The sequence below is a fragment of the Cryptotermes secundus genome, unplaced genomic scaffold (assembly GCF_002891405.2).
Source record: "Cryptotermes secundus unplaced genomic scaffold, Csec_1.0 scaffold548, whole genome shotgun sequence".
Classification (NCBI taxonomy): domain Eukaryota; kingdom Metazoa; phylum Arthropoda; class Insecta; order Blattodea; family Kalotermitidae; genus Cryptotermes; species Cryptotermes secundus.
This window is the reverse complement of record NW_019732380.1, coordinates 1,442,365-1,466,739: the sequence shown is the minus strand read 5'-3', so window position 1 is coordinate 1,466,739 and position 24,375 is coordinate 1,442,365. Positions and strand designations below refer to the sequence as shown.

The 24,375-nt window shown below is 39.6% G+C and overlaps 1 protein-coding gene and 1 long non-coding RNA gene across 3 annotated transcripts in view; one reads left to right on the top strand and one right to left on the bottom strand.

Annotated features, from left to right (window-relative positions):
• Positions 1-24,375, bottom strand: part of LOC111867606 (regulating synaptic membrane exocytosis protein 1) — a 395,538-nt gene that overhangs the window by 20,064 nt on the left and 351,099 nt on the right. For both annotated transcript variants that reach the window (XM_033752742.1, XM_033752743.1), the window contains exons 19-23: positions 18,575-18,753; positions 12,292-12,455; positions 11,029-11,217; positions 9,318-9,542; positions 8,059-8,214 (exon numbers count right to left, since the gene is read on the bottom strand). In XM_033752742.1, coding sequence (XP_033608633.1) covers positions 8,059-8,214; positions 9,318-9,542; positions 11,029-11,217; positions 12,292-12,455; positions 18,575-18,753 — 913 coding nt within the window. The remainder of the gene's footprint in view (positions 1-8,058; positions 8,215-9,317; positions 9,543-11,028; positions 11,218-12,291; positions 12,456-18,574; positions 18,754-24,375) is intronic.
• LOC117282566 overlaps positions 1-24,375 on the top strand; it is a 189,889-nt gene that overhangs the window by 25,446 nt on the left and 140,068 nt on the right. The window lies entirely within an intron of this gene.

Genomic DNA, 24,375 nt, shown 5'->3' with positions numbered 1-24,375 from the left:
TGTGTTCCTCCGCGTATGCTCTGATGACTTCTGTTACATATGGTATGCTTAGATCATTGTGTAAGGTAGCGTTTGTTACGTACCAGGAAGCATTAACTAGCTTTCTTAGCGTTTTGGATTGGAACGTTTGGAGAATTTTTGTATTGGAAGGTTCACTACATCCCCATAACTCTATACCGTAGGTCCAGACTGGTTTGATTATTGTTTTGTATAGGATTATTTTGTTTTCAAGAGATAGCTGTGATTTTTTGTCGATTAGCCAATTCATATTCCTGGTTTTGAGCTCTAGTTGTCTTCTCTTAGCTTTCATATGCGTTCTCCACGTTAGTTCCCGAGAGATTTATAATTGGAATTCAGTCCCGACCATCTGGCAGCTGGACGCCATGGCATCGCTGTTGGTGTCGCTGCCACGGCATCCTAGTGCGATACCGCCCTAAATGTCGTAAATGTTGAAATATTTGTACTTCACTTTAAAAAAATACAGATGACGCCTATTAAAGAGAACACGTTAAAGGAAATGTGTTACAACTTTCAATGTCTTTCTCAAAGAATGAAAAATTTGTGTTATTTATAAATTTACATTACCAGTTACGTATTCATGATATTGTCGAGTTGAAATTAATATTAACATGATTGGAAATAACTGCGAGCAGGTGTTGAAAATAACCAAACAGCCATCCGAGCAACGAATTAATTACATATCATTCAGTCCTTGAGAAGCTGATTGTCGATCAGCTGATCAAGAAATATCCCTACATTTTTGATGCCAGAATGTTCATTATAGTATTTTCAAAAGCTGGACCCTATCCTGAGTCAGTTTAATTCAGTGTCTGACAGAGTTTCCTTAAGATCCGTTTTAATATTATCCTTCAGCCTAAGTCTGTATCTTTCAATTGATATCATCTCTTCAAGTATTCTTTCTTTTTGCATTTCTCATGTCCTATGCTAGAAGTATGCCTGTCCATCTGGCTGCGCTCTGATCGCTCTCATAATATCTGGGAAGAGTACAAATTATGAAGGCCATCATTAAGCAACTTTCTCCATTCTCTTCCTACAATCTCGCTTTTAGCCCAAATATTTTTATCACCCAGTTCTGAAACACATTCAGTCTATTTTCTTCCCTCAATGCAAGATACCGAATTTCAGATATATACAAAAGACAGTGGAGGGGGCACCTGCTGTAGCGTAGTTGGTTGAGACACTATGCTACATGCCTGAAGGTCGCGGGGTCGAGTCCCGATGAGGTGGATTTTTTTTTAAATTTACCTAATCCTTCCAGCCGCACTATGGCCCTGGGATCGACTCAGTCTACAACAAAAATGAGTACCAGGAATCGCCTTGGGGGCTAAAGGGCGGTCGATGCGTAAGGCTGACAGCCTTACCGCCATCTGTGAGCCGACTGTTTAGAGAAAGTGTAGGAGCCTCGACGTCTCACAACCCTATGGGCCTTCACGGTCTGTTGTAGGGATAGCTTTACCTTTACTTTTTACGAAAGGCAGGTAACATTGTGTTATTTGAATTCTCAGAATTTTAGATAGAAATCGGGGAGAAAGGAGGTACTGAGTAGAACACTAGAATACATTCTCCAAATTGAACCTGCTCTTTGTTTCTGTGTTAGTACAGTCTGGATTTGTTAATGTCGTTCCTCCAAGCTTAATTTTTTTCACATTTTCCAAGATTAATTAGCTGTCTTTATATATCATGGCTTTGCCCTACATTGAAATGAAAATATATGCAGATGTATATAACTATTATACATTCTTCTGAATAGGCCTTTAGAATTATTTAAATATGCAGATGTATATAACTATTATACATTCTTCTGAATAGGCCTTTAGAGTTATTTAAATTCCCTTTCTTATTCATTACATATGACAGCGGTTGCGTACAATCCATGCAGTCTGTAAACCGTATTTCTTTCATCTTAGTGTATTTAACGAATATTTCCAAGCACCCATACTGTCGTATTTCCCAGTGAATGAAATGTGCCTTTCAGTAGCAAATATTCCCCAAATCGCAATGTACACTAAACTCTTATATCGAGCAACAACTATAACAATGAGTTAATTCATATTAGAATTACAGTTAAGAATTTGCCTTATTTTTATCAGAAATAAACAAGTTATTCATATTAATCATTAAATGAGCAGTCCATTGATGTTAATCAGTGAATAATAAATGACGAACGCTAAAGTAAAGATAAAAATATTAGAAAATATTTCTTAGTTTTTCCTTCATAAATAATCATATGCCTAATAAAACGTAAAAAGGTAAAACTATCCCTGTAACAGACCGTGGAAGCACATAAGGCTATGAGACGCCGAGGCTGCCATATTTTCTAGACAATCGGCTCACATATGGCGGTGAGGTTGTCAGCCTTACGCGCCGGCCACCACGTACACCCCCAAGAAAATTCCTGGTACTCATTTCTGTTAGAGGCTGAGTCGACCCCTAGGCCATAGTGCTGTTGGAAAGATTAGATCAATTGAAAATCCAGTGACCTCGTCTGGAATCGAACCTGCGACCTCCCGGCTTGTAGCGTAGTGTTTCAACCAACTACGCTACCGCCTGCCCCAATCATGTGTCTAGTAGAAGGGGAAATGTCAAATGACAGGATGTTTAGTGAATAATGAATTGAATTTGATGAGGAAGGAAACGGTAACCTCCTACCAGCATTTAGCTAGAGAGACTGAAGAAAATGAAGAAAATTGGACAGGATAACTGGTCTCTCCTGTCTCTGGAACTTTACACACGTGAAATTACAGTACACTATTTATAACTACTCAAACAGACAATAAAAATGAAAATACTGCGCGTAATAATCTAGCATAAACACGTTTCGTTACCTTATTATTATGTAATATATGGTGGTTACACACTCATTGTCTTGGTAGGAAGGAATGGGGAAAGAAATTGACGTCGAGTCGAAGCCATGTATGTAACGAAAAAATGACAAATTTCCTGAGGTTCTCTCTCCGAGAGGAACCTTTCGGTAGTAACCAATTTTTTTTTTTGTTACAATACAGTGTGGGACAGACAGACAAGCCAATTGAACGGATGAAGTGAGGACGTTCTGTTGTCATTCATGTCGATGATGTTAACGAAATTTATTCGAATATAATTTGGAATATACGAAAACGTCAGATAAGTGTAATACACATTCTTATATACGGAATAATACAGGATGCCCCGTGAAGTTATATAGTGATTTCAGAAGGTGAGTTCATTATGAATGACATATCAGCACGGGTCCTATTCTCAACGGGTTCGGAGCTATGAATATTGGAATCATGTCGCTTGTTAGCCGCAGACTCCATCTTTATCGGCACATTTTGTTAATTGACTATGAAGTGAATATGAACAGTACCGGAATGTCCCAGTTATGGGCTCATGAAAATACATGCAGAGCAGTAGAAAGTAAGTCACGTTCGTTTTTCTGTAAACGTGTGCCGTGATGTTATTCTGACAAGTGACATTTACGCCGGATTTTTTCAAACCAGAGTGTCGGCCATCTTGGAGAAACTTTCTGTGCGACTCTGATTGATGTACTACCAGCATTTCGAGACAGCTTCACATTTTGGTAGGGATAACACACGATATCCGAATGAATAGCTACCTTGCCGATGAATCGGTCATGGTTGTAAGATGAACTGGCCACCGCGTTCGCCGGATCTCAGACCCTTACATTACAACGTATGGGGTCAGATGAAAAGCATCTTTCACCCAATAAAACGTTTTCCCCCCAATGACAAACTTCTTCAAGTGAAGCTATATTCCAAAATCTCATAGCCAAGACACCCCTGAGAATAGGGCCCGTGTTGATAATAAAATTCTGTATTTTCTCAGGAACCACTTCCTGAAGTTACAGGATATTCTGTATGTTATATACCTCGTATTTTTCCTTTTGGTGGGTTATACTACATATATATATATATATCACGAAGCTGTCAGTAGCTAGCATTGAATGGTAGGATAATTGATGAATGATGAATTGGAAAGATTTGGAAGAACATGATCATGGCTTTAGGAAGGCTCTATCCTGACATTTACAGCACAGCTACAATTGCTAAATTTTTCGAATGAGGGAAACTTATTATGATTTAACATTTATTAATTTCTACAGCTGTTGGCATAAAATAAAATCTCTCGTCCTACTAAGAAAATGTAGCACTACAGCCTACATAATTTAGTATGAATATTAATTCTAACTTACTCAAAAGTATCTATAGGCATAAACTGCAATTCAGTTTCAGAAGAAGAAAGCAACAACAAGACCAGATTTTTTATAAAATAATTTCTACTGGTAACTTGTGCTACTGGTAACTCGTTCTACTGGAATAAAGCTAAGTAAAGCAGGTGTTTTCTACGCTAAGTCTACTTCGAGCCTTTAATCTGCCTAACTTACAAAGCAGCTTCATTGATGGTAGAAGTTCATCGCGACTTCCCGTGCGCTGGGGTCGAAGTTTTAGCTTATTGCTGCTGTTGAAATACACGTTGTCAACACTGCAGCCTGGTGGCAGAATACATAAACTCTGTGCTGTATCATAAGCAGCCAATATTCTGTCAGTCTTACTTAATCTACATATATTAATTTCCGCTGTGAATATGTGGACATACATGTCTCCCTTTAAGATTTCTAGAGCCAGTTCTTGAGAAGTATTTGTGATAGAAGATCGATTCTTGAACAGTCATTTCCAGATTTTGCATATATTGTATGGTTCTTTATAAAGGATTTTCTCTGTATAAAACAATGTTCTTCTAACTGCAGGGGTTATAAAGCATCAGATGAGAAATAACTAGGTTATTCATTGGTGAGAACATGTCAACAGGATGTTAATGGGAATGGTTATGCTTAAGATCTGAATAAACTGAAAAATTCTTTACACAATAATCTGTTTAAACTATTGAACATACTCTTAAGCTACCAGTATCGCGTTAAGATGTTATTCATACCTAAGGGCTCGTAATTCCCATATGTGTTGCTTCTTATTTTGGCAGTCTCTATGCTTCTAGAAGCTACACAGTTTTGATTAAAATATGGTATGATAAGTGAGAATGATGAGAAAGTTATTCTGATGTGTTTGAAATTACTTTCATAGAACTTTTCTTAGGAAAATACAACAAACGCAAATATTATGTTTTTAGACATTATCCATCATGTTGTCTTTATCTAAAAAAATAAACAGGACGGTTTTTATATAAAGACAACATGATGGATAATGTTCAAAAACATTATATTTTTACTAATGTACCATCATCACAAACTTTTAGATCTTAAAGTAAAACAAAATTTTGTCAGGTGTCATATCAGAATTCAAACCGTTAAACATTCGAAGGGATGTCAGTTGCATAACTGTTGTGATAATCTACTGTGCTTTAAAAGCGAACACTTATTACATAGAGCTCTTTTTTTTATATACAAAATATGCTGTCATGTGATTGCCTCTATATGAGGAGTTCCAGTGGTCAATTTTTGCTATCCCTTCTTCCAGACACACATTTTTTTTTACTTTTAAAAAGGATTTTGTATTTTTAATTTTATTGCTGCCTGCAAGACTAAATTATCGGTCAGACTTACGGGTCCAAAAACCCAGTGATTCTGAGTGTTATACACCATTGTCAGAACCCTTTATAATCGAATATTATCAGGTATCAGAATGCACAAAACAATGATTTTGATTGTAATTTTTATAGATCTCATGTGTGGTTTCTCGCTTTGAGGAAAGAGAATACATTACAGATATGTGAAAACATACTTCTGGGGAGAATATTTGGACCTAAGTTTAGTATATTACATAATAAACAACTTTTCCAAGTGTTGTTGGTCACCTAAAGTTATGATAGTGAATTCTAGGAAGCTGTAGTGGGCTATGCATGTAGCTGGGGAAGGAAAGACAAGTACTGCATTCAGAATTCTGTTAGGGAAATCCATTAGTAAATGTTCTCTTTGACGACTGGCAAGGGAATTGAAAGATAACATTAAGATGAATATTAGGGAGATAGTGAAGTTGGAATGAAACCAGTTCAGACCTGTGTTGAAAGATGGGCTTAATTACAGTATTTTAAAATTATCTGTCTAATTTCAAATAATTTTCACATGCTCTGTTGTTTGCATGTGATACAATATTCTCAGTATCTTGTCATGTTGAAAAACATAACTATTTTATTTTAAATATATACATATTTTGTCCCTCAACTGAGTTTGCATTAATAATTTGTTAGCACTTCGGTATTAATTTTATTGTTTGTTCTGTGAGCAACTCTCTGTATCTTATACTTCTGATACCTTGGATATTTTTGCCAAAATTAATGCACGAGTACAGTACATAACTCTGTCCTTGAAGCATTCTTACATCTGTATATTCTTAATTTTAGTAATGTAAATGATTTATATTATTCACATGATAATACTGTAAGGTACACTTAGAACACACATGCATCAACATAACCATAAAATGCATAGAAGTGACATATATATTAAACACCAATTAAAGAAGGTGCAAAGAGAAAAAGAGAAAATATCTTAATAAGAGTTACAAAAATAGAAAAATACTTCCTTTATTTTCTTCCTCCACAATGTCACAGTGTTCATCCATCATTCCTTCCTTTTGTAAGTATACTGGGTCAGTCAACGGTAAAATATTCTGGATTTCAATATTTAAGCTTTGAATTTAATATTCATTTTTTAAGTTATATCAGAATAAATTAATATACTTACTTTTTCTTAATTAAATATGAAAGTAAGTATTGTACAATATTCTCATAGAGTTTGGGGTGCCCATTAAACTACTTAGGCTGATTAAAATGTGTTTAAATAAAATATATGGTAAAGTCCGTATAGGTAAACTTTGTCTGATATGTTCCCTATCAAAATGGTCTCCATTAGAATAGTCCAAGAAAACTGGGTGGGACTGAAATTAAATGGGACACATCACCTTCTGTTCTATGTTGATGATGTAAATCCATTAGGATATAACACAAATACTCTAAAGAAAGACACAGAAGCTCTCATTGATGCTAGTTAGAAAGTCAGTCTAGAAGTAAACACAGAGAATACTAAGTATATATTGAAATCTCTCACCAGAATGTAAGGCTAAATCTGAGCATACAGATAAATAATAATAGATCCCATAAAAATGTAGCAAAGTTCAGATATTTGGGAGTGACAGTAACAAAACAAAATTTCATTCATTAGGAAATTAACAGCTGGTTAAGTTCAGGTAATGCTTGTTACCATTCAGTCCAGAATCTTTTATTCTGCTCACCTACTGTCTAAAAATGTAAAAATTAGAACATACAAAACTATAATTTTACCTGTGGTTCTGCATTGGTGTGAAACATTAAGGAAAGTAAAGAGGCAGATAGTCTTTTCTTTTGTGTTAATACTATATATGAGTTTTGCTTTTCCTGTCAAACACAACAATATATACCAAACAACTTGCTCACATTTCACTGTGTATAACTGAGTTTATTGGTTGTACAATGTCATGATATGTTTCGTCTCATGGAGCCATCATCAGGTGATACATTAACAGAACATACTATTCAATTATGTCTCCTGTATGAATCCATATATTGTATGTATCATTGTGTGTTACAGTAAACTGAAAAATATGGTGTGCTTCTTACTTTTTCATTAATCACCTTTATACGCACAGTATAACTGGTGTGTTTTATGCTGCTTTAAACCTATATTAAACAAGTATTTAAAACTAATTAAGAGTCTTAAAATATTAAAAAATATATTAATATGCTAAACTATTGTTAAAATACCGAACCCATGGAAATACCGTATTCTAAATATTCTCAGTGGTTTACTCCCTCCTTAATTTAAATAAAACTGTTTTAAAATCTTGTAGGCTTTAAGAAATTCTTAGGGTTCTGTACATTGAATACTCTTGAATAAATTTGTAATTAAGGGACTTTACTGAAAGAATTGGTACATTTGAAAGTGTTCAAATTTATTATGAAATGTAGAAAAGGATGCTAGCATATGGCAAAGTTTCATAAAAATCTGCAATGTGCTCATTTGAATTCATCAGACATAAAAATACTCACGTCTAAACATCCTCTTCTCCCCACTCAGGCTCATGGTTCGACCTAGCTCCCCCTTTACTGCCTTGAGGCTCCTTAGGATTTCGTCTGGATCTCTGCCCCTTGAGCATGAGCTCCTTCGTCGCTCTTTACTGTAGCTTGGAGGTGGAAGTTCAGGATCTTTAAGTAAATCATAGAAAACTTTTGAGCAAGAAATATATATGCACAGAACTGCAATGCAGACTGAAGCATTAAGGAGCAGGATTGACAGTGAACTGCCTGGAGCTCGAAGGATAGAAAATTAAACTAATTATACATCATGGTTTACAATTCTGAAGAAGTTAACACGCAAACTGAATGAGTGAATGTATGACTGAATGAATCAGGGGTGGATCATAATAATCCTGCACTTGCATCGTGACCTAAAATAATCTATTTTGCTTCCCCTTTTGATTAGACATTTATCAATCCTACACTTGATAACATGTACCTGCACAACTTTGTTTATAGGAGTGTCATAGGAATCTCTTTGTTCCCTAAAGAACTGACCCAGGTGACGAAGTCTTATATAAGCTATGGTCTCACAATCACAAAGGATGTGTGTGGCTGAAATACACTAATTAAAATTTAATACGCTTTTACAGGAATGGTGTCATAAAAGGAGTTTATTATATTTTGTGTAATCCCAGGTGTATTTGTGTATTCATTCATCAGTAATCTGTCAGACGACAGGTCCACAGTCTCTTCCAAAACAGTTCCTCCACTTAATGCCATCTAGAGCTTTCTCCTTCAAATGAGAATATCCTCTTCTGTCCCCAAGGTCATCCAGCATCTTCTTACGTCTTCTTCCTCGTCTTCTGGTCACTTCTATCCGCGTATTTGTGTATACATCATAATTATTGAAGAGATCAGTACTATGATGTGTGTAAAGATTCTGAACTAAATACCAATTCGGATATCGGAATGGATATGTAACTGAGCTAGAGGACGGAAGATGGGTTACGGATTAATGCCTCTTTTAGCAGTTACATATTCTGGAAAACACTGACGCTTGCTGGTAAACTTGTCAAAAGCCACGAGTCGTACATCTGCCAGTGCACTGTATGTTTCATCCTTGAGGCTGAAATCGATCATGAAAATACTGGAAAGTATGATTTGCTGATAAAATACAAAATTTATGAAATAAAGAAAGTGGAGAATTTGAAATATTTCTGAAGTAAAATACGGTTTCGTAACGTAATTATAATCACTAGAAATTATCATTCTGTTTCATTGGTCCATACCTTTATCGGCTGCAACATTTTGTCCTGACTGGAAGGAGCTGCGCCTAGATCCTGGAAGAGATCTGGAAAAATCACGCCCAAGTTGGTACGTCTCAACTTCCAGCTGCTCGGATTGGCTGGAGCCCCGTCTAGAGCTTGAGGCGGACCCTAGTGCCAACCAAGCATGGTCTGGATGTAGGAAGTTGAGCTCTGGGCTGCTGGCCTTCTCATCACTGTCCTTGTCATCTGAAAATCAACGGTAACAAGCAAATATCAGTGTATATTCCTTGTCTCCCTATGAACGACTTGTCTACAGCATACCTATGTAATGCTACCTATATCATCACATCAACCCTTAATGATGAGACGTGAGTCTCAGAAACACCAGAAACCAACACATTGACATGTCTGACTATAACATTACCTAGGGCCGCGCCATAGCTCAAGCGGTTAGTCGCTGGCTTCCCACCGCGGCGACCCGGGTTCGATCCCGGGTCTGGTCAAGTGGGATTTGTGGTGGACAAAGTGGCGCTGGGGCAGGTTTTCTCTGAGTACTTCGGTTTCCCCTGCCAATCTTCAGTCCACCAATTGCTCCACAATCACCCTCACCTATCACCTGGGGCTGGTACAATAGGCCAGAAGTCGCCGCAGTACAGGGAACTTAGTTCCACCCCACTAGCATTAAAAATAATATTACCTACTTAACTATTATCTTCCAGTGAATAGACAGCGAAGAAATTATTTAGGCCAGCTAACATGTAATATTGGACCGCCTCTGTGGTCTAGTGGTCAAAGTTCCTGCCCACCGATCCAGAGGACCCGGGTTCGATTCCCGGCGCTACCAGATTTTCTGAGAAGTGGTGGATCTGAAACTGGGTCCACTCAACCTCGTGAGGATAATTTAGGAGCTATTTCAAGGAAATAGCGGCTCCGGTCCAGAAAACCGAAATTAACGGCCGTGGGGATTCGTTGCACTGACCACGCGAGACCCTCTATCCGCTAACTTCGCCGACAAGCGGCGCTCGCTCGGTCGGTATAGTTCGCTTGCGGACTACAGGCCACGGAGTTTTTTAATATGTAATATTTGTACTATGTAAGCTGGAAGTACTTAATATTGCTGTTGGTACACTCAATGATGTGTCCCTATATAAACAGAAGAATGGCTAAGTTTGACCTATTCTACCCAGCACTTGCTTCACCTTCTCTTGGCTGGAGGATAGTAAGTGCTTAATACATATACAAAACAAAAACAAAGTCCGTGGCTTTAGTCTGCAAGCGAACTATACCGATCGAGCGACCACTGCTTGTCGGCGAAATAATTGCCAAGTTTAGCGGATAGAGGGTGTCGCTTGGTCAACGCAACTACTCCCGACGGCTGTTTATTTCGGTTTTCTAGACCGGAGCCGCTACTTTCTATTCAAGTAGCTACTCAGTTATCCACACGAGGTTGAACTCTGACCACTAGACCACAGAGGCGGTTCTTAATACATATGTAAATTAATTCAGTCAACTCTCTTATGCTGTTTATTTAAATTCTATTTTAATAATGTCCTCTCATGTATTCCTAGGTCTTATAAATGATCACATCGCTTTAGATTTGCAAATCAAAATTCTTTGTTCATTTCTGATCTTTTTTTTTCCCATGTTATATTTTCTGCCTGTTTGTCTGTTGTAAGTACATCAGCTGAAGCCTATACACGTAAAATTCCTGTAAGAGATATGCGAGTCGCACCTGAGAAGGACTTTTGCTGGCCAAATTCTGTTCTTCTGAGGAGCCGCTGAGCGACTTCGTTTGCAAGAGAACTCCGGGGTGATGAATGAGGTGACTTCCCTCCTCCTCGCAGTTGACGGGGGTCCTCAAGTCGGTACCATACTGGTCTGTCCTCTAGAAATGCCTTCTGTAAGTCTACGGTGCATTCGCCTGGAAACATAAGCATTCAGATATTCATCTTTAGTGGAGTAACGAAGCGTTGAGTAGATGTGAAATGATGGCGGTTTGATCAGACGTTTCGAGAAGCGTAGCGAAGAAAACAGGTACAGCTAGTGTCGAACAACAACTGAAACAGAAGTGCGTTACTTTCGAATCTGAGAATAACTATTTAAATTTAAAGTTGCCATGCTTAGAGGAATTGTAGGGCTGTATTAATTGTACGTTTCATACAATTTCATAATATTGTAACCTGGTTTTGGTCCCTACAATTCCCTGAGACGCCATATTCCACCAACGAGAAATTATACTTTTGGCTGTATAAGAGACTATACATCGGAAATGCCGGTCGCAGTGGCCGCGCGATCTAAGGCATGAACCGTTTCGCCCTCTCGAACACTGGGAATGTGGGTTCGAATCCCACTCAAGGCATGGACGTCTGTGTGCATCTATTCTGTGTTTGTGATGTTCTGTGTGTAGATAGCCGCCCTGCGATGGGCTGATCCCCTGTCCAAGGAGTCCTAACGACTGTATGAATTTAAGAAACTGAAAAATCGGCCAAGGTCAACAAGGGCTGTAAGCCATAGATAAATAGATCTACTTATTCTTGACCTCGGCAATATTTCAAGGTGAGTAGTCAGTTTCGAGCCCTGGCCGCTTTTCCTCCGGAGAAAGAGCTCCCGTTACCCATTGGATACGAGGTTGGGTGGGCCCCAGAACCGTTCTGGATTACGTGGAGAGGAGAAAATCTTGCTCCTACTGGGACTCGGAAATCCGACCCCTCGGCCGTCAAACCCGTAGCCAGTCGCTATACCTACTGTGTTATCCCGACACCCACAGAACGTTTATAAGACTAAATTTCAGAATTAATTATTTCTGAATGGGAACAGGCCAGAGACCCTATTTCATCAAGGTATAAGCAGAAGTTAATAGAATCAATTTTAATAATTAATTATACCGCTGTTATTTAATGAAGTAACTGTGTATCGGAGAATAGTCAGTAATGAGTAAATCGAAGCTCTCTTTAGCGTTGTCACTGGCCCGTAGAGCAGTACAGGAGCCACTTACCAAGGAAGACACTGTCTCGGTCGGGGCAGGAATCCCATAACGTTATTTCAATTGTTTTGTCCATGAGTTCCTCGCCTGGGACATTCGGAAAGTCAAACGTTGCATTCCAAATGGGATTCTGCGTGGGTTCCGCTACATCTGATTGAGCACAACACTGCTCGTTCCTAAACAAACAAACAAAGAAACAAAGATACAAAGATGTGTAGGATTTGAGCTTCTCACAGCAGTGGTTATGAAGAGTTCTTATATTCTGACATAACGCCTTGTAGTCCGTTGAAATTCAACCGACATTTCTATTCGACCTGCTTCTCTCGTACTTCTTGCTTAGCTTATTGTTCGACTCTGAAGATGGAGGCGATATCTTCCTCCGAATCATCGATTGACTCAAGGACCACACGGCGTTATATCCCCGAAGATAGACATCTTCGAACGAACCAGTAATTAATGAATGCCGTATTCTGGGAAGTGGCGACGTGTAGATCTTTTGTGAACAGACGTTTCTGAGGAACGCATCGTTTCCACCTTCAGGGTAGCCATCTGCTCACGCTGGTTCCTCATTCGCGGATTCACACAAGATCTACGTGACACCACATCTCAGAAGACGGCATTCTTCATAGTTACCGCCGTGAAAATCTTAAATCTTACGAACCAGTAGTTGTTTTACGTACATTTTCTTTTTGCTAGTGGGGTGGGACTAAGTCCCTTGTATTGCGGCTACTTCTGGCCTATTGTACCAGCCCCAGATGATAGGTGAGGGTGATTCTGGAGCGATTGGTGGGATGAAGACTGGCAAGGGAAACCGAAGTACTTGGAGAAAACCTACCCCAGCGCCATTTTGTCCGCCACAAATCTCACTTGGCCAGACCCGGGATCGAACCCGGGTCGCCGCGGTGAGAAGTTTTATGTCCATTGTCTAGAAGGATATGGAATTCAAAAGATTTTTCTTTTTCCCCCAATGAAATGTTATCAGTCGATGATGATTTCACAAAATAAAGGGAGATTCTAAATTATTGTCAGGGTTTCAGTGGGCTATAAACGGAAAGCAGTCCGACGTTTCGGAGGATAATTTATCCTTCTTCAGTGCTTGCTGCCTGTTTCTTGATGGTTTCTTGCTTGGCTTATTTTTTCTATACTTCAGATGTAGGCGATATGGTCCTCCAGCTACTCAAGAATTTACCAGCATTTTATGGAAACCGAAGGTTCATTACCGTGTTCACAAGAGCCCTCCACTGGTCCCTATCCTGAGCCAGATCAATCCAATCCATTCCATCCCATTTTATCTCTCCAAGATAAATTTTAATATTGTCCACCACCTATGCATTGGTCTTCCCGGTGGTCTCTTTCCTTCTGGCTCTCCCACCAACATTCTATATGTATTCCTCTTCCCCCGTTCGTGCTACATGCCCTGCTCATCTCATCCTCCTTGAATTGATCGTCCTAATTATACTCGGAGAAGAGTACAAGTTATGAAGCGCCTCATTATGCAGTTTTCTCCAACCTCCTGTCACTTCATCTCTCTTCGGTCCAAATATTCTCCTCAACACCCTGTTCTCAAACACCCTCAGTCTGTGTTCCCAAATGTCAGAGACCAAGTTTCACACCCATGCAGAACCACAGGCAAAATTATTGTTTTGTATATTCCAATTTTTATGTTTTTGGACAGCAGACAAGAATACAAAAGGTTCTGGACTGAATGGTAGCAAGCATTTTAACAACATCGGTACTAAAAAAAAAAATTTCTAGTGCTAGAGACTGAAGTAGATGCGAGTAGATTCCATCTACTTTCTTCCGGAGCCATTCATTTGGAAGAAGCGATTGTCAGTGCCTAAAATAAAGTCCGTACCTCTCGTTCAAACGACATATGCACGAGAGAATTCTTGGGCCTACACTGTAATAATTTCATTTTAATATTAAAAGAAAACGATATGTAGGATGATTATAAATAGTTCTAACTACTGGAATATAACGTCGTGTACTCCGTTGAAAGTCAGTCGACGTTTCGGAGGAACATCTCTATATTTAGGGTCGGAGAATAAGCCAAGAAAGAAGCAGGTAGCAAACTCTGAAGACGGAGACATAGTCCTCCGAAACATCAAATTAATTTTAACAGACTACACGGCGTTATTTTGCAGAAGATATAACTGTTCATGAAAGTATACCTTGGTCGGAGCTTCTATCTAGTTCTTAAAAGTAATTCACTGCCCTGAAAATACCACCGGAAAGAACCAAGTTTTCATCACATGTCAGAAAATTTTCTGTTATATGAAGGCGTGAAATCTAACAGAAATTTGACGATGTTTCGAGAGAAAGTAATACCTCATCAGAACCGAAGAGTAATTGAAGTACACAGCAACCATATTGTTCACTTCGCTTGTGGCTTGGCTTATTTTTCGACCTTAAAGCTGTAAATTCCTCAAAAACATAGATAAATTTCTACCAGACTACACGGTCTCATGTCACGGAAGATAATACTTTTTACATATTTATTAATATTAGTTATGTATATTCACACTTCCTCACATTCTTTCAATATCCATTTGAATTGCACTTCAGAACAACCTATAAAATCAAAATGTAACTGCTTAATCTATTGAACAATTTGACATTTTATTGAATGGAGTGAAATTAATACAAAATAATATCATAAAACTGTCATTTTTTTTCGCAGAATAAACCAGTTATGTAACTCCTTTCCCTTAATCTCTAAGGGACTCCAAGATTGAGTTCACTTGTGTCTCACGCTGATTTCATAATATTGAAAAAAAATGATTGATTGGCTGAAGGGACAGCAAACCCCCAAGCATATTTTTTCTCCTTTAATTCCGAAACAGGGTGACATTCTAGTCGTGTAAAGCAAAGCAGGTCAACACAGACTAGTCTTCGCATCTGGAACGAGGTCACCGGGTTCTCCTTGCATAACATTTTTGTAAGGAGCATCTTCCCTGACCTAGATTCAGCTCATTTTCATCCTATTTTCTTTGGCTTTCTCTTCGACGTGTTTTCGTCTTGTCACATACAGGATGTTCCAAAATAATACAGTATGCGCCAAAAGATACAATACTGAAACTCGCGCACCTCGAACGCGCATGTTCGTTTGTCGACGGGGCATAGCTCCAGCCGCACGTGTTCCGAGTAGTGAAAAGGAAGGTGTGTTGTGCAGTTGTTGAAAATGGGTCTCTCAACGGAGGAAAATGTATTCATAATTGAGTATTATTTCCGCTCATACGGAAGTGGTCGCCAGAAAACTCGCTTCCTTGGTTTTGAGCGGCCAGATGTTATCGTCCAGAAACCGCTACACAGTACACGTGTGACGGTATGGTGCGCCGTCTCAGCACACGGTATATTAGGCCCCTATTTCGATGAGGATGAGGAAAATAGTGCTCTTACCGTCACCCAAGAACGATACAGGGACATGGTGATCGGACCATTTCTTCAGGATTTGAGAAGGTTCTGTCGTGCAAGGGGCCTTCACATGAATGGACAGTGGTATCAACAGGATGTCTTTTAATTTCAGTACAGTATATTTTGGCGCATACTGTATTATAGTGTACTTCCAATGTACAGAGTTGTAGATCATGTTTGGATGATAATGTAGGATGTTTTAAACATCTCCAATAAGAATACCTTGACGAAATCTCTGTGTTATCATTTTTAGTTGCTTAATAATCTATGAAGAGAGTATGAAAGCACAAGAAAACGAGCAATCATTATTCTGGGAAATTCTGTATTTGTATAGATTCGGTTGAAAAGAAATCTGTTTATGTTTCCTTCGTCGTACTTAAACAAAAGTAAAATGAAATAATAGACTTGAAAAGGAATACGAAATACAGAACAGCTAGAAAATAAAGCAGATGGATTTCCAAAGAGTTCCACTGATAGAACAAGATTCGACGGCACACCTGACTTACAACTTTACACGTTATGGCAATTCATTTTTCCTACAGGGTCAAGTCAGAGGCTGCTGTCTCTAGGAAACTAATATGTTTATGGCTTATAGAGTCTGACTTTGAAATATAACGCGGTTTAAATACAGTACAATAAACATTAAAACAAGTCATAAAATGTCGATTTTCCTTCCGTGAGGCTAAAAAATTACATAAAAACGAAATTACAAAACTCTATTCATAGTCTCCGTTTACAAGTATATACAGCCTAGCGGGGAGGGGTGTTTACCGAGTGTTGCGTAGTTACGGGATGATTGGGGTGTGTGACGTCATTCGCACTTCCTGTTGCGCAATCCAAGTGTTCACAGAGTTGTCGCCTAGCAACGCGCCTATACAATCCGCAACTCTCACGTCGCGCGCGTGCCCCGAGGCCTCTGTGGTTCAACAGTTCCTGCATAGAGCCAATACGCCACAGTGTTATGTCCATAGTACTCTTCACAAAAGTACGTCAAGTATCTTACTTAATTGTGAGAAGCATATGTAAATCTGTAATGTATCCGAAGGGTCCAGTAACACCTATTTCATTTTCAGTAGTATGATTGCTGGCTCAGTGAAATGAAAGATTTTGTGGACATTACCCATCAATTTAGTTATCCGTTTGAAACGAAAGTTTTGCAGATTGGAATCCGTTCTCAGATAAAAAGTCTACTCAGTTGGGTTCAATCGATAGAGCTAGTCCCTTTTTCAGGGTCCCTAAATAGGGGCTAGCTCCACCAATTAAGCTCAGCAAAGTAGGCTTTTATACTGTCACGTGTATGGAGTGTGATTATAGACGGGCGTTTGGATTGGCAATTACATTTATTGAACTCTTACAGATCCGTGACTACAAGTAATTATAACCGTTTCACTAATTAGCACACTTTACAGTTTACTAGAGCACACACTTAAGTCTTCACAGTTTGCTGTGTTCACCAGTCGTTCTCTGGTAACGGTTTCCAACGTCGGACGTTCCCCTTCCTCTGGATTTCCGAACTATCTCTGGCCTTAGCTACAGCAACTCTCGACTAACTAACTCAGTCACTTACCAACCAACTGACTCACTCAACTCAACTTACCAAATCCACTGACTGTCTTGCTTATAATATCTCGGCACGGACCCCGTAGAAACCACCGTTCTTCTTGTGCTGTTAACGGGCCATTGCCTAGTAACGGCCGTTATCTAGCTGTTTGTTTCGCGGTCGTTGCCCAGCAGCGGGTCTACAGATGACAATACCTGTCCCTATCCGGAAATATACACTAGCTCTATAGATTGGGGCCAAATTGTAGGCTTTCTTCCCGAGCACGGGGACACAGCCCAGTCTCCGAAACGTCGTATCAAGTAAAGAATTAGGACGCTAGAAAATCATCAGAAAATTAATCGTGTAATAATGCATCATCGTCACGAACCTTTAGATCTTACGATCACTGATTTCTTAATATTTTCATTCTACCAGACTGTCGTAGTCCAACTCTGGAATAGTCACTACAGCATCTGTCGTTCGGAAGGCAGAATACTTTCTGATTTGGGGAGGGGGGGTTAACTTATTTATCGGTACTTCGTAACTAATGCAAGGCGGATGGGTGACAAAAGGTTCCACCTCATTTTGTCTTGTGAATAATAAACATTTTCTTGTATGTTCAAACTTGGCGTTTCGAATCTTTACCAAGTCAAACACACACACAAAAAAAAATTGATATTATTACCACTCCAAATTTTAGACTTTTGCAAGAATTTTATTTTATTTTATTTTTTTGTTCTTATCAGGAACTGAAGCATACAGTTGACATGCAGGTAAGTGAGAAAATATTGATTACGTAGCTGAGATGTTCATGCTAGGAGAAATTCATATCCACGAACTCCATAGCTGCGAACGTACTGAATAAGGCGTCTCAGAGGAGGGACAAGGGAAGGTTCTCCAGCTTGGAGGCTGGGCGGTGAGACTTTGCGCCGCAAAAAGTTGCGGACTGCTGAGAACACGTGTTCCATAAATTTGGGGCTGAGGATACGTTCTCCACCTTTCTTGAGGTGAGCGGTCAGCTTCACGCCCCGAGGAAAGAGCCCCCGGTACCCATTGGATAGGAGCCTAGGTGGGCCCCAGAGCCGGTCTGGACGCTGTTGAGAAGAGAAAAATCTTGCCCTGCCAGGAATTGAACCCGGGTCGTCCAGCTCATGTCCCGTCGCTATACTGACTGAGCTATTCCGGCTTCTTCATTTTAATATATAATTATGAAAACGTCTGCTATATGCTAATTAAACTACTTTTTTTACTTAGTACCCATTGCAAAACAGACGAAGTGCAGTAACTACAAATAATGGCAAAAATTTTCTGCACAAGAATATTATAAATTGTGTTACTTACGTCACTGGCATCAACCTGAGTTTGACATAAGCTTCAGGGAGCGTCCCGTAGCCGGTGTCTTCACGGGGCGCCAGGTCGTCAGCGGCCAGCACAGACACAACAAGTTCTTGTTTCTCGTCATGGTAGAACACTTGAAGCTGTGTTCGACCGCTCACCGCTTTCTCACGTGCCAGTTGTTCCTGGACAAGAACAACTCTAAGTGCTCCCTCACTGACGCATAGCATTTTTTTAAAGAAGCTGTGTCCAATGTCTAAAGCCTTTCATGACCACAAAATATCTAGGAAAGAATAGCCTATGGCTAACGACTCTCGCAGACCTGAGAGACAACGTATTTTCCTCGAATCTGCATTGTAATAATTCAATTTTTGATACGTGTGTCTCATTTCACGAGCTTTTCAATTGATACTTGAGCTTCCAACAAGTTCTGAAAAGCCATTTCCACATATTCGTGGATATCGAAATTTTAAATATTAAGGTAAAGGTAAAAGTATCCCTGTAACAGGCCGTGAAGGCCCATAAGGTTGTGAGAGGCTCCCACATCTTCTAGACAATTGACTCACAGATGGCGGTGAGGTTGTCAGCCTTACGCGCCGGCCGCCCCTTACCCCCAAGAATATCCCTGGTACTCATTTCTGTTAGAGGCTGAGTCGACCCCAAGGCTATAGTGAGGCTGAAAGGATTAGGTAAACTGAAAAAAAAAAGTTCACCTCATCGAGATTTGATCGTGCGACCTTCCGACTTGTAGCATATTGCCTCAACCAACTACGCTACCGCGTAGTGTTTAAACAAACGGATAGAGTTATGTAGCATGCACGAGGGAGAAGAGTGACGCATGTTTGGTTTTAGTAGGAAACCCAGAAGGAAACACAACTCGATAGACGTAGATATACGTGAGAGGATAACATTAATATGGATCGTAGAGAAATATGATGGAGTGGTATGGACAGGAATCATCTGGTTCAGGACAGGGACCAGTGGAGGACGCTTGTGAACATGGCAATGAACCTCCGGGTTCCATAATTTGTTGGAAAGTTGTTGAGTATCTGTGTGGCTGGTGCCTTCTGAAGAAGGACTCGTCTCCAAAGAGTCTGTATAGTTTAAACGTGTGTAAGGTGTGACAGGTTACGCATGTGTATAGAAAGAATATTCCGGGAGATTAAAAGTGTTACTACAATATTGGCGAAGAGTTGCAAATGTAGATATCTCCTGAATAAATTGTCGCTAGAAACAGTTTGTTTAAAAATGTTTTATGGTGGTTGAAGGTGGCTTTCTGATATGTATTTAATGCAAACGCCTCTAAATATAAAAAGATTTAATCCTGAGTTAAGGATGTAAGGAACTGTTACTGCTTTGTCTTACTTGGCTGGTTAACATTACAATTTTAATGGCTTTCTAGTTTCATATTTGTCTTCTGATAATCTCTTCTCTTTCTGGATAATCAGGTATCAACAAGATTGTTTAAGTTAAAGATTTTTCATTATAGAAGAAGTAATAAGTCTAAAGAGATTAACAAGTTCCTGAAGAAAGAAGCTACTTTTGAATCAAGAAATATTCGAATAGATCGCTTCAACATTGCTTTTTTGAGTCCGTGTTAAAATAAAGTACACCGAAATGTATGACTAAACGAAATAGTATTGTGGCATGTAGAGCCAATGCTAGGAAACGAGTTGACAAACACTAATCTGTAAATATTGATTCTTGGAAACTAAATAACTGCGGAACACATTTCCATGGATAAGACCGAACAGAAAACATTTCCTTGGATAGCAACACGTTATATAAGAGGCTGTTCAGATGAAAATGAAGTTCTCCCGTGTCGAGGTGAGGTCGAGTATCTCCATCGTACCCTTGCGAGTCGTAGGAGGCGACGAAAAGTGAAGTCTCGAATCTGTGACAGTAAAATATGGCCGCAGGTCCCACAGGACTCGAACCCGAGAATGACTGCGTTGGCGAGCGTCAGCAGCAATTGCGAACGACAGACCCGTCCTCTCGTTAGAGAGAGCGCCCCACACCAAGGCAATAATAAAAATCTGGTCGTAAGCCTCAAATTGGTGCTTTATGCCAAGCCAGACTGGCCGACTGACCGTCGGTCGTAACATAAGTCACAGACTCTGACTTACTCGTGGCTAAGCAGAGTCCAGGAGTGTTCAGCAGTTGACAGTACAAGGACGAGAATGGACGTGTCCTTATTGAATTATGAAGATTAATTGAATACGGATTAGGACAGAGGAGTACAGAGTGACTGAAGACGAAATAATAAGACTTCACAGTGATTTGAAGCGCTAGTTTGTGTGCTGAGATCCGTTGCTAGGAGGCGACTATTGAAGACGAAGAATCCTAGTGCGTGTGCAACGGTGAACTGTAAATTGAGCAAATCAGCGATAGCGCTGTAATAATTGTAATTAAGAGAGAAAGAGAGAATGTAATAGAAGTGCTAATAAATCCAATCATCCGAACTAGAACCCGTTATTTTCGTCACGCGTACCACCCTACACTTGGTGACAGTAATATGTTATAAATATTTAAATAGTGAGTCATATAATTAATTCATAAGCTCGAATGTGTACACCTGAATTCCTGAACATATCTGTAGTATTCCCGTCATTACCTACCGACTTAAAATCCAGTTCACAGATTGTAGCTTTTTTTTCCGCTTAGCAGTATCGGTATTCTGAAGTATATTCTACTCTGTATGTTAGCAGTAATTAAAATTGTTGATAAAAGCTGTGTCATAAATCAGAGTGTTTCAGTTCAGAATCCTGAATAAAGAGAAGCAAAGAATTCTCATATGTAAAATTACAGAGTATAAGAAATTTAATTTTGGAATAGTTACTTACACTATTACTCCAAAGCAAGCCGCAAGAAGTATAAATTTTGTACATGATACAATAAATTACGAATATGTACATAATTAAATATGGCGGCGAGCGTAAGAATTTTATCTCTTCCACGTCGTTCAGACCAGCCCTGAGCCCCACCCAGCGTCCTGTGTAATGGGTACCGGGGGCGATTTCCCCGGGGGTAAAGCGGCAGGGACGTGAAACTGATCATTCACCTCCATCTAGTGCCGAGGTGAAGAATGGTGGAGCTATACCTCCGTTTTCCTATATGTATTCATGGCATAGTGCTTAATTAAATACAGGGACAGCTTTAGCTTTCACATTTGTCAAACATCTGAGACTGGGCTGAAAGAGGAAAGGTTCTTATGCTTATGTCTTTTAGGCAAAACTTCTGCCTTTACTATAACCAGCTTCGATGCGTGCATTTCATTTTGGCCGTCTTCTCATCTGCATTTCTAAGAGTGTTGGGAGCAAGCTGCACGGACTGTTTGGGTTTACCACAGGGGTGTGTATATTCTCTGGTAGTTTACTGCAGTGTTTCTCAATCAGTGGAACACGTCTCACTGCTGGAATGCGAGTGTTGGCTGTGCAGGACGTGAGGTATTGAAAATGAGGAACTCCATTAATGATTAATATGATATTAAAATATGCATAATTGTAAAAATATTGATACATGTACACCCAGTGTTGGCAACGGATTGGTAAACAAATTCTCTCGAAGACAGATTCTTGGTAAACAGTCCGTTGCTACGTTACACAACAACAGAGGAATGTCCGTAGACATTCTCACGGAAACGTATACAGGCAACAATAGAAGAACTGTCGTTTATATGCGACGACCGGTGAACACCCACCCTTAAGAACGCGACAACAATATAGGGAAAATTAGGCACCAAAGCTGCAAACACGAATTCTTAACAAAAGAAGGCGATGTTTTCCGTAGGGTCCGTGCAGAATTATTATGTTGAAGACAATCAGCGCTACCAGTCATTCAGTTTTCGGTAGGAGGTAGCCACCGGAGGTTTGTAGTAGAAGAAGAATTATAAATCAGCTTATGAAGACTTAGTATGTGATTTGAAGACTTTATGTGTGCTGTAGTGCAGTGATATCTGGAGTATGACAGTTGTAGTTCCTGTGTTAAAATCCGTTGCCAGGAAACGAGGTAGGGAATTCTTTGCAGAGGAATAGCCATTGTTTAGAGTGTTACTTAGCAACGACAGCAGCGCCATAGCTCAAGCAGTTAGTCGCTGGCTTCTCACCAGGGCGACCCGGGTTCGATCCCGGGTCTGGTCAAGTGGGATTTGTGGTGGACAAAGTGGCGCTGGGGCGGGTTTTTTCCGAGTACTTAGGTTTCCCCTGCCAATCTTAATTCCACCAAATTCGCCATCACCATAATCACCCGGGGAAGGTACAGAGGCCAATCAGTGGCCGCCGTGCCGAGTGGACCCAGCTGGACTCCACTCCCCACTAAGCGAATATAATTTAATTACTTAGCAACGACTAGTGTAAACAGGTATAGAAGATTTTATTTATGTGCTATAATTATAGAAATCTTGGAAGTGTTATAATTAATTGTAGTTACGACCTGTAAATGGTCAGTAAATCCAATTACCAATCCGAACCCCGTCTTTAGTCACTGATACACGTGACAATATAGTATTTCTTGGAAAGACAGAAGCGATGCTTTGCTATTATGGGATCCTAACATTTTGAAAAAGTGACCGGTAGAACACAATTTGCAAAAGATTCAGAGTCATTGGCACTGAGAATGAAAACTGCATAATGAAGAGCTTCATAACATGTGCCAAGTATAATTAGAATGATCAAGTCAAGGAGGATAAGATGAGCAGGACATATGGCACGAATGGGGAGAAGAATGCTTAATAGATTTTGGTGGGAAAACCAGAATGGAAGAGACAACTAGGAAGATCAAGACGTAGCTGGTAGTATAATATTAAAATTGACCTTAGAGACGTAGGATGGGGTTGTATGGACTAGATTTACCTGGATTAGGATAGAGCCCAGTGGAGGGCTCTTATGGAAATGGTAATGAATCTTTGGGTTCCATAAAATTTCGGGAAATTCTTGAGTAGCTCAGCGTATGGTGGCTTCTCAAGAATGAGTCATATGCATGTAATTAGTTAGTTTATGCCTGAAAACGAGGCTGGATAACGCACAAAACGGATATCGGAATGCACCATTTGTAGAGCAATAGATTTAAATAAATTGCACCGTTAAAATATACGCATGCACAGTTGAAAATTATCTCACTTACTCTTCGTGGAAATAATTTCAGTTTGCAACGAGCAAAGAGGGAAAAATATCCCCGTGATACATTGGAAACCTTATTTGTTTCTGGACATACAAGGCGAGTTTCGAATGAATTGTCTTACAGTCCGGGAATGATAACATTCCATCCATTTAAGCATTAGTCGTGTTTAACATTCCCATGCAAAATACACTTATAGCGTGCCTAGAAACGTCTTTGAGGGTGTATCTTCATCAGATACTGATGTAGTCCATTACATCATCATTAGAAAATTACTAGATTATGAAGAGAATTATGTTTTATGATGCAATGCCATGTAGTCCAATAGAAGTCTAAAGGTATTTTGGGGGTTTTGTCGCTTGCTTCTTACTGCTTTCTTGATTGGCTTCTGCTCTGAAGATGGAGATAGTACGTTCCTCTGAAACGTCGGTGGACTTCTACCAGACTACACTGCTCTAAATACCAAAATCACAGCTGCAGGAACCCCAAGTCCAACATATCAGATTCTGATTTCAGCATCATGATATGAACCGAAGACTCCATATCGGAGATCCAGTTGAACATATTGTCACGTATTGGGTGTATAACGCGACAAATAACTTTACGCCGTATCTGATATAACGAATTTTATTTCACATTCGCACTTACAATTACTCAAATTACGGATTCACAATTACTGCTATCTGCAGTAT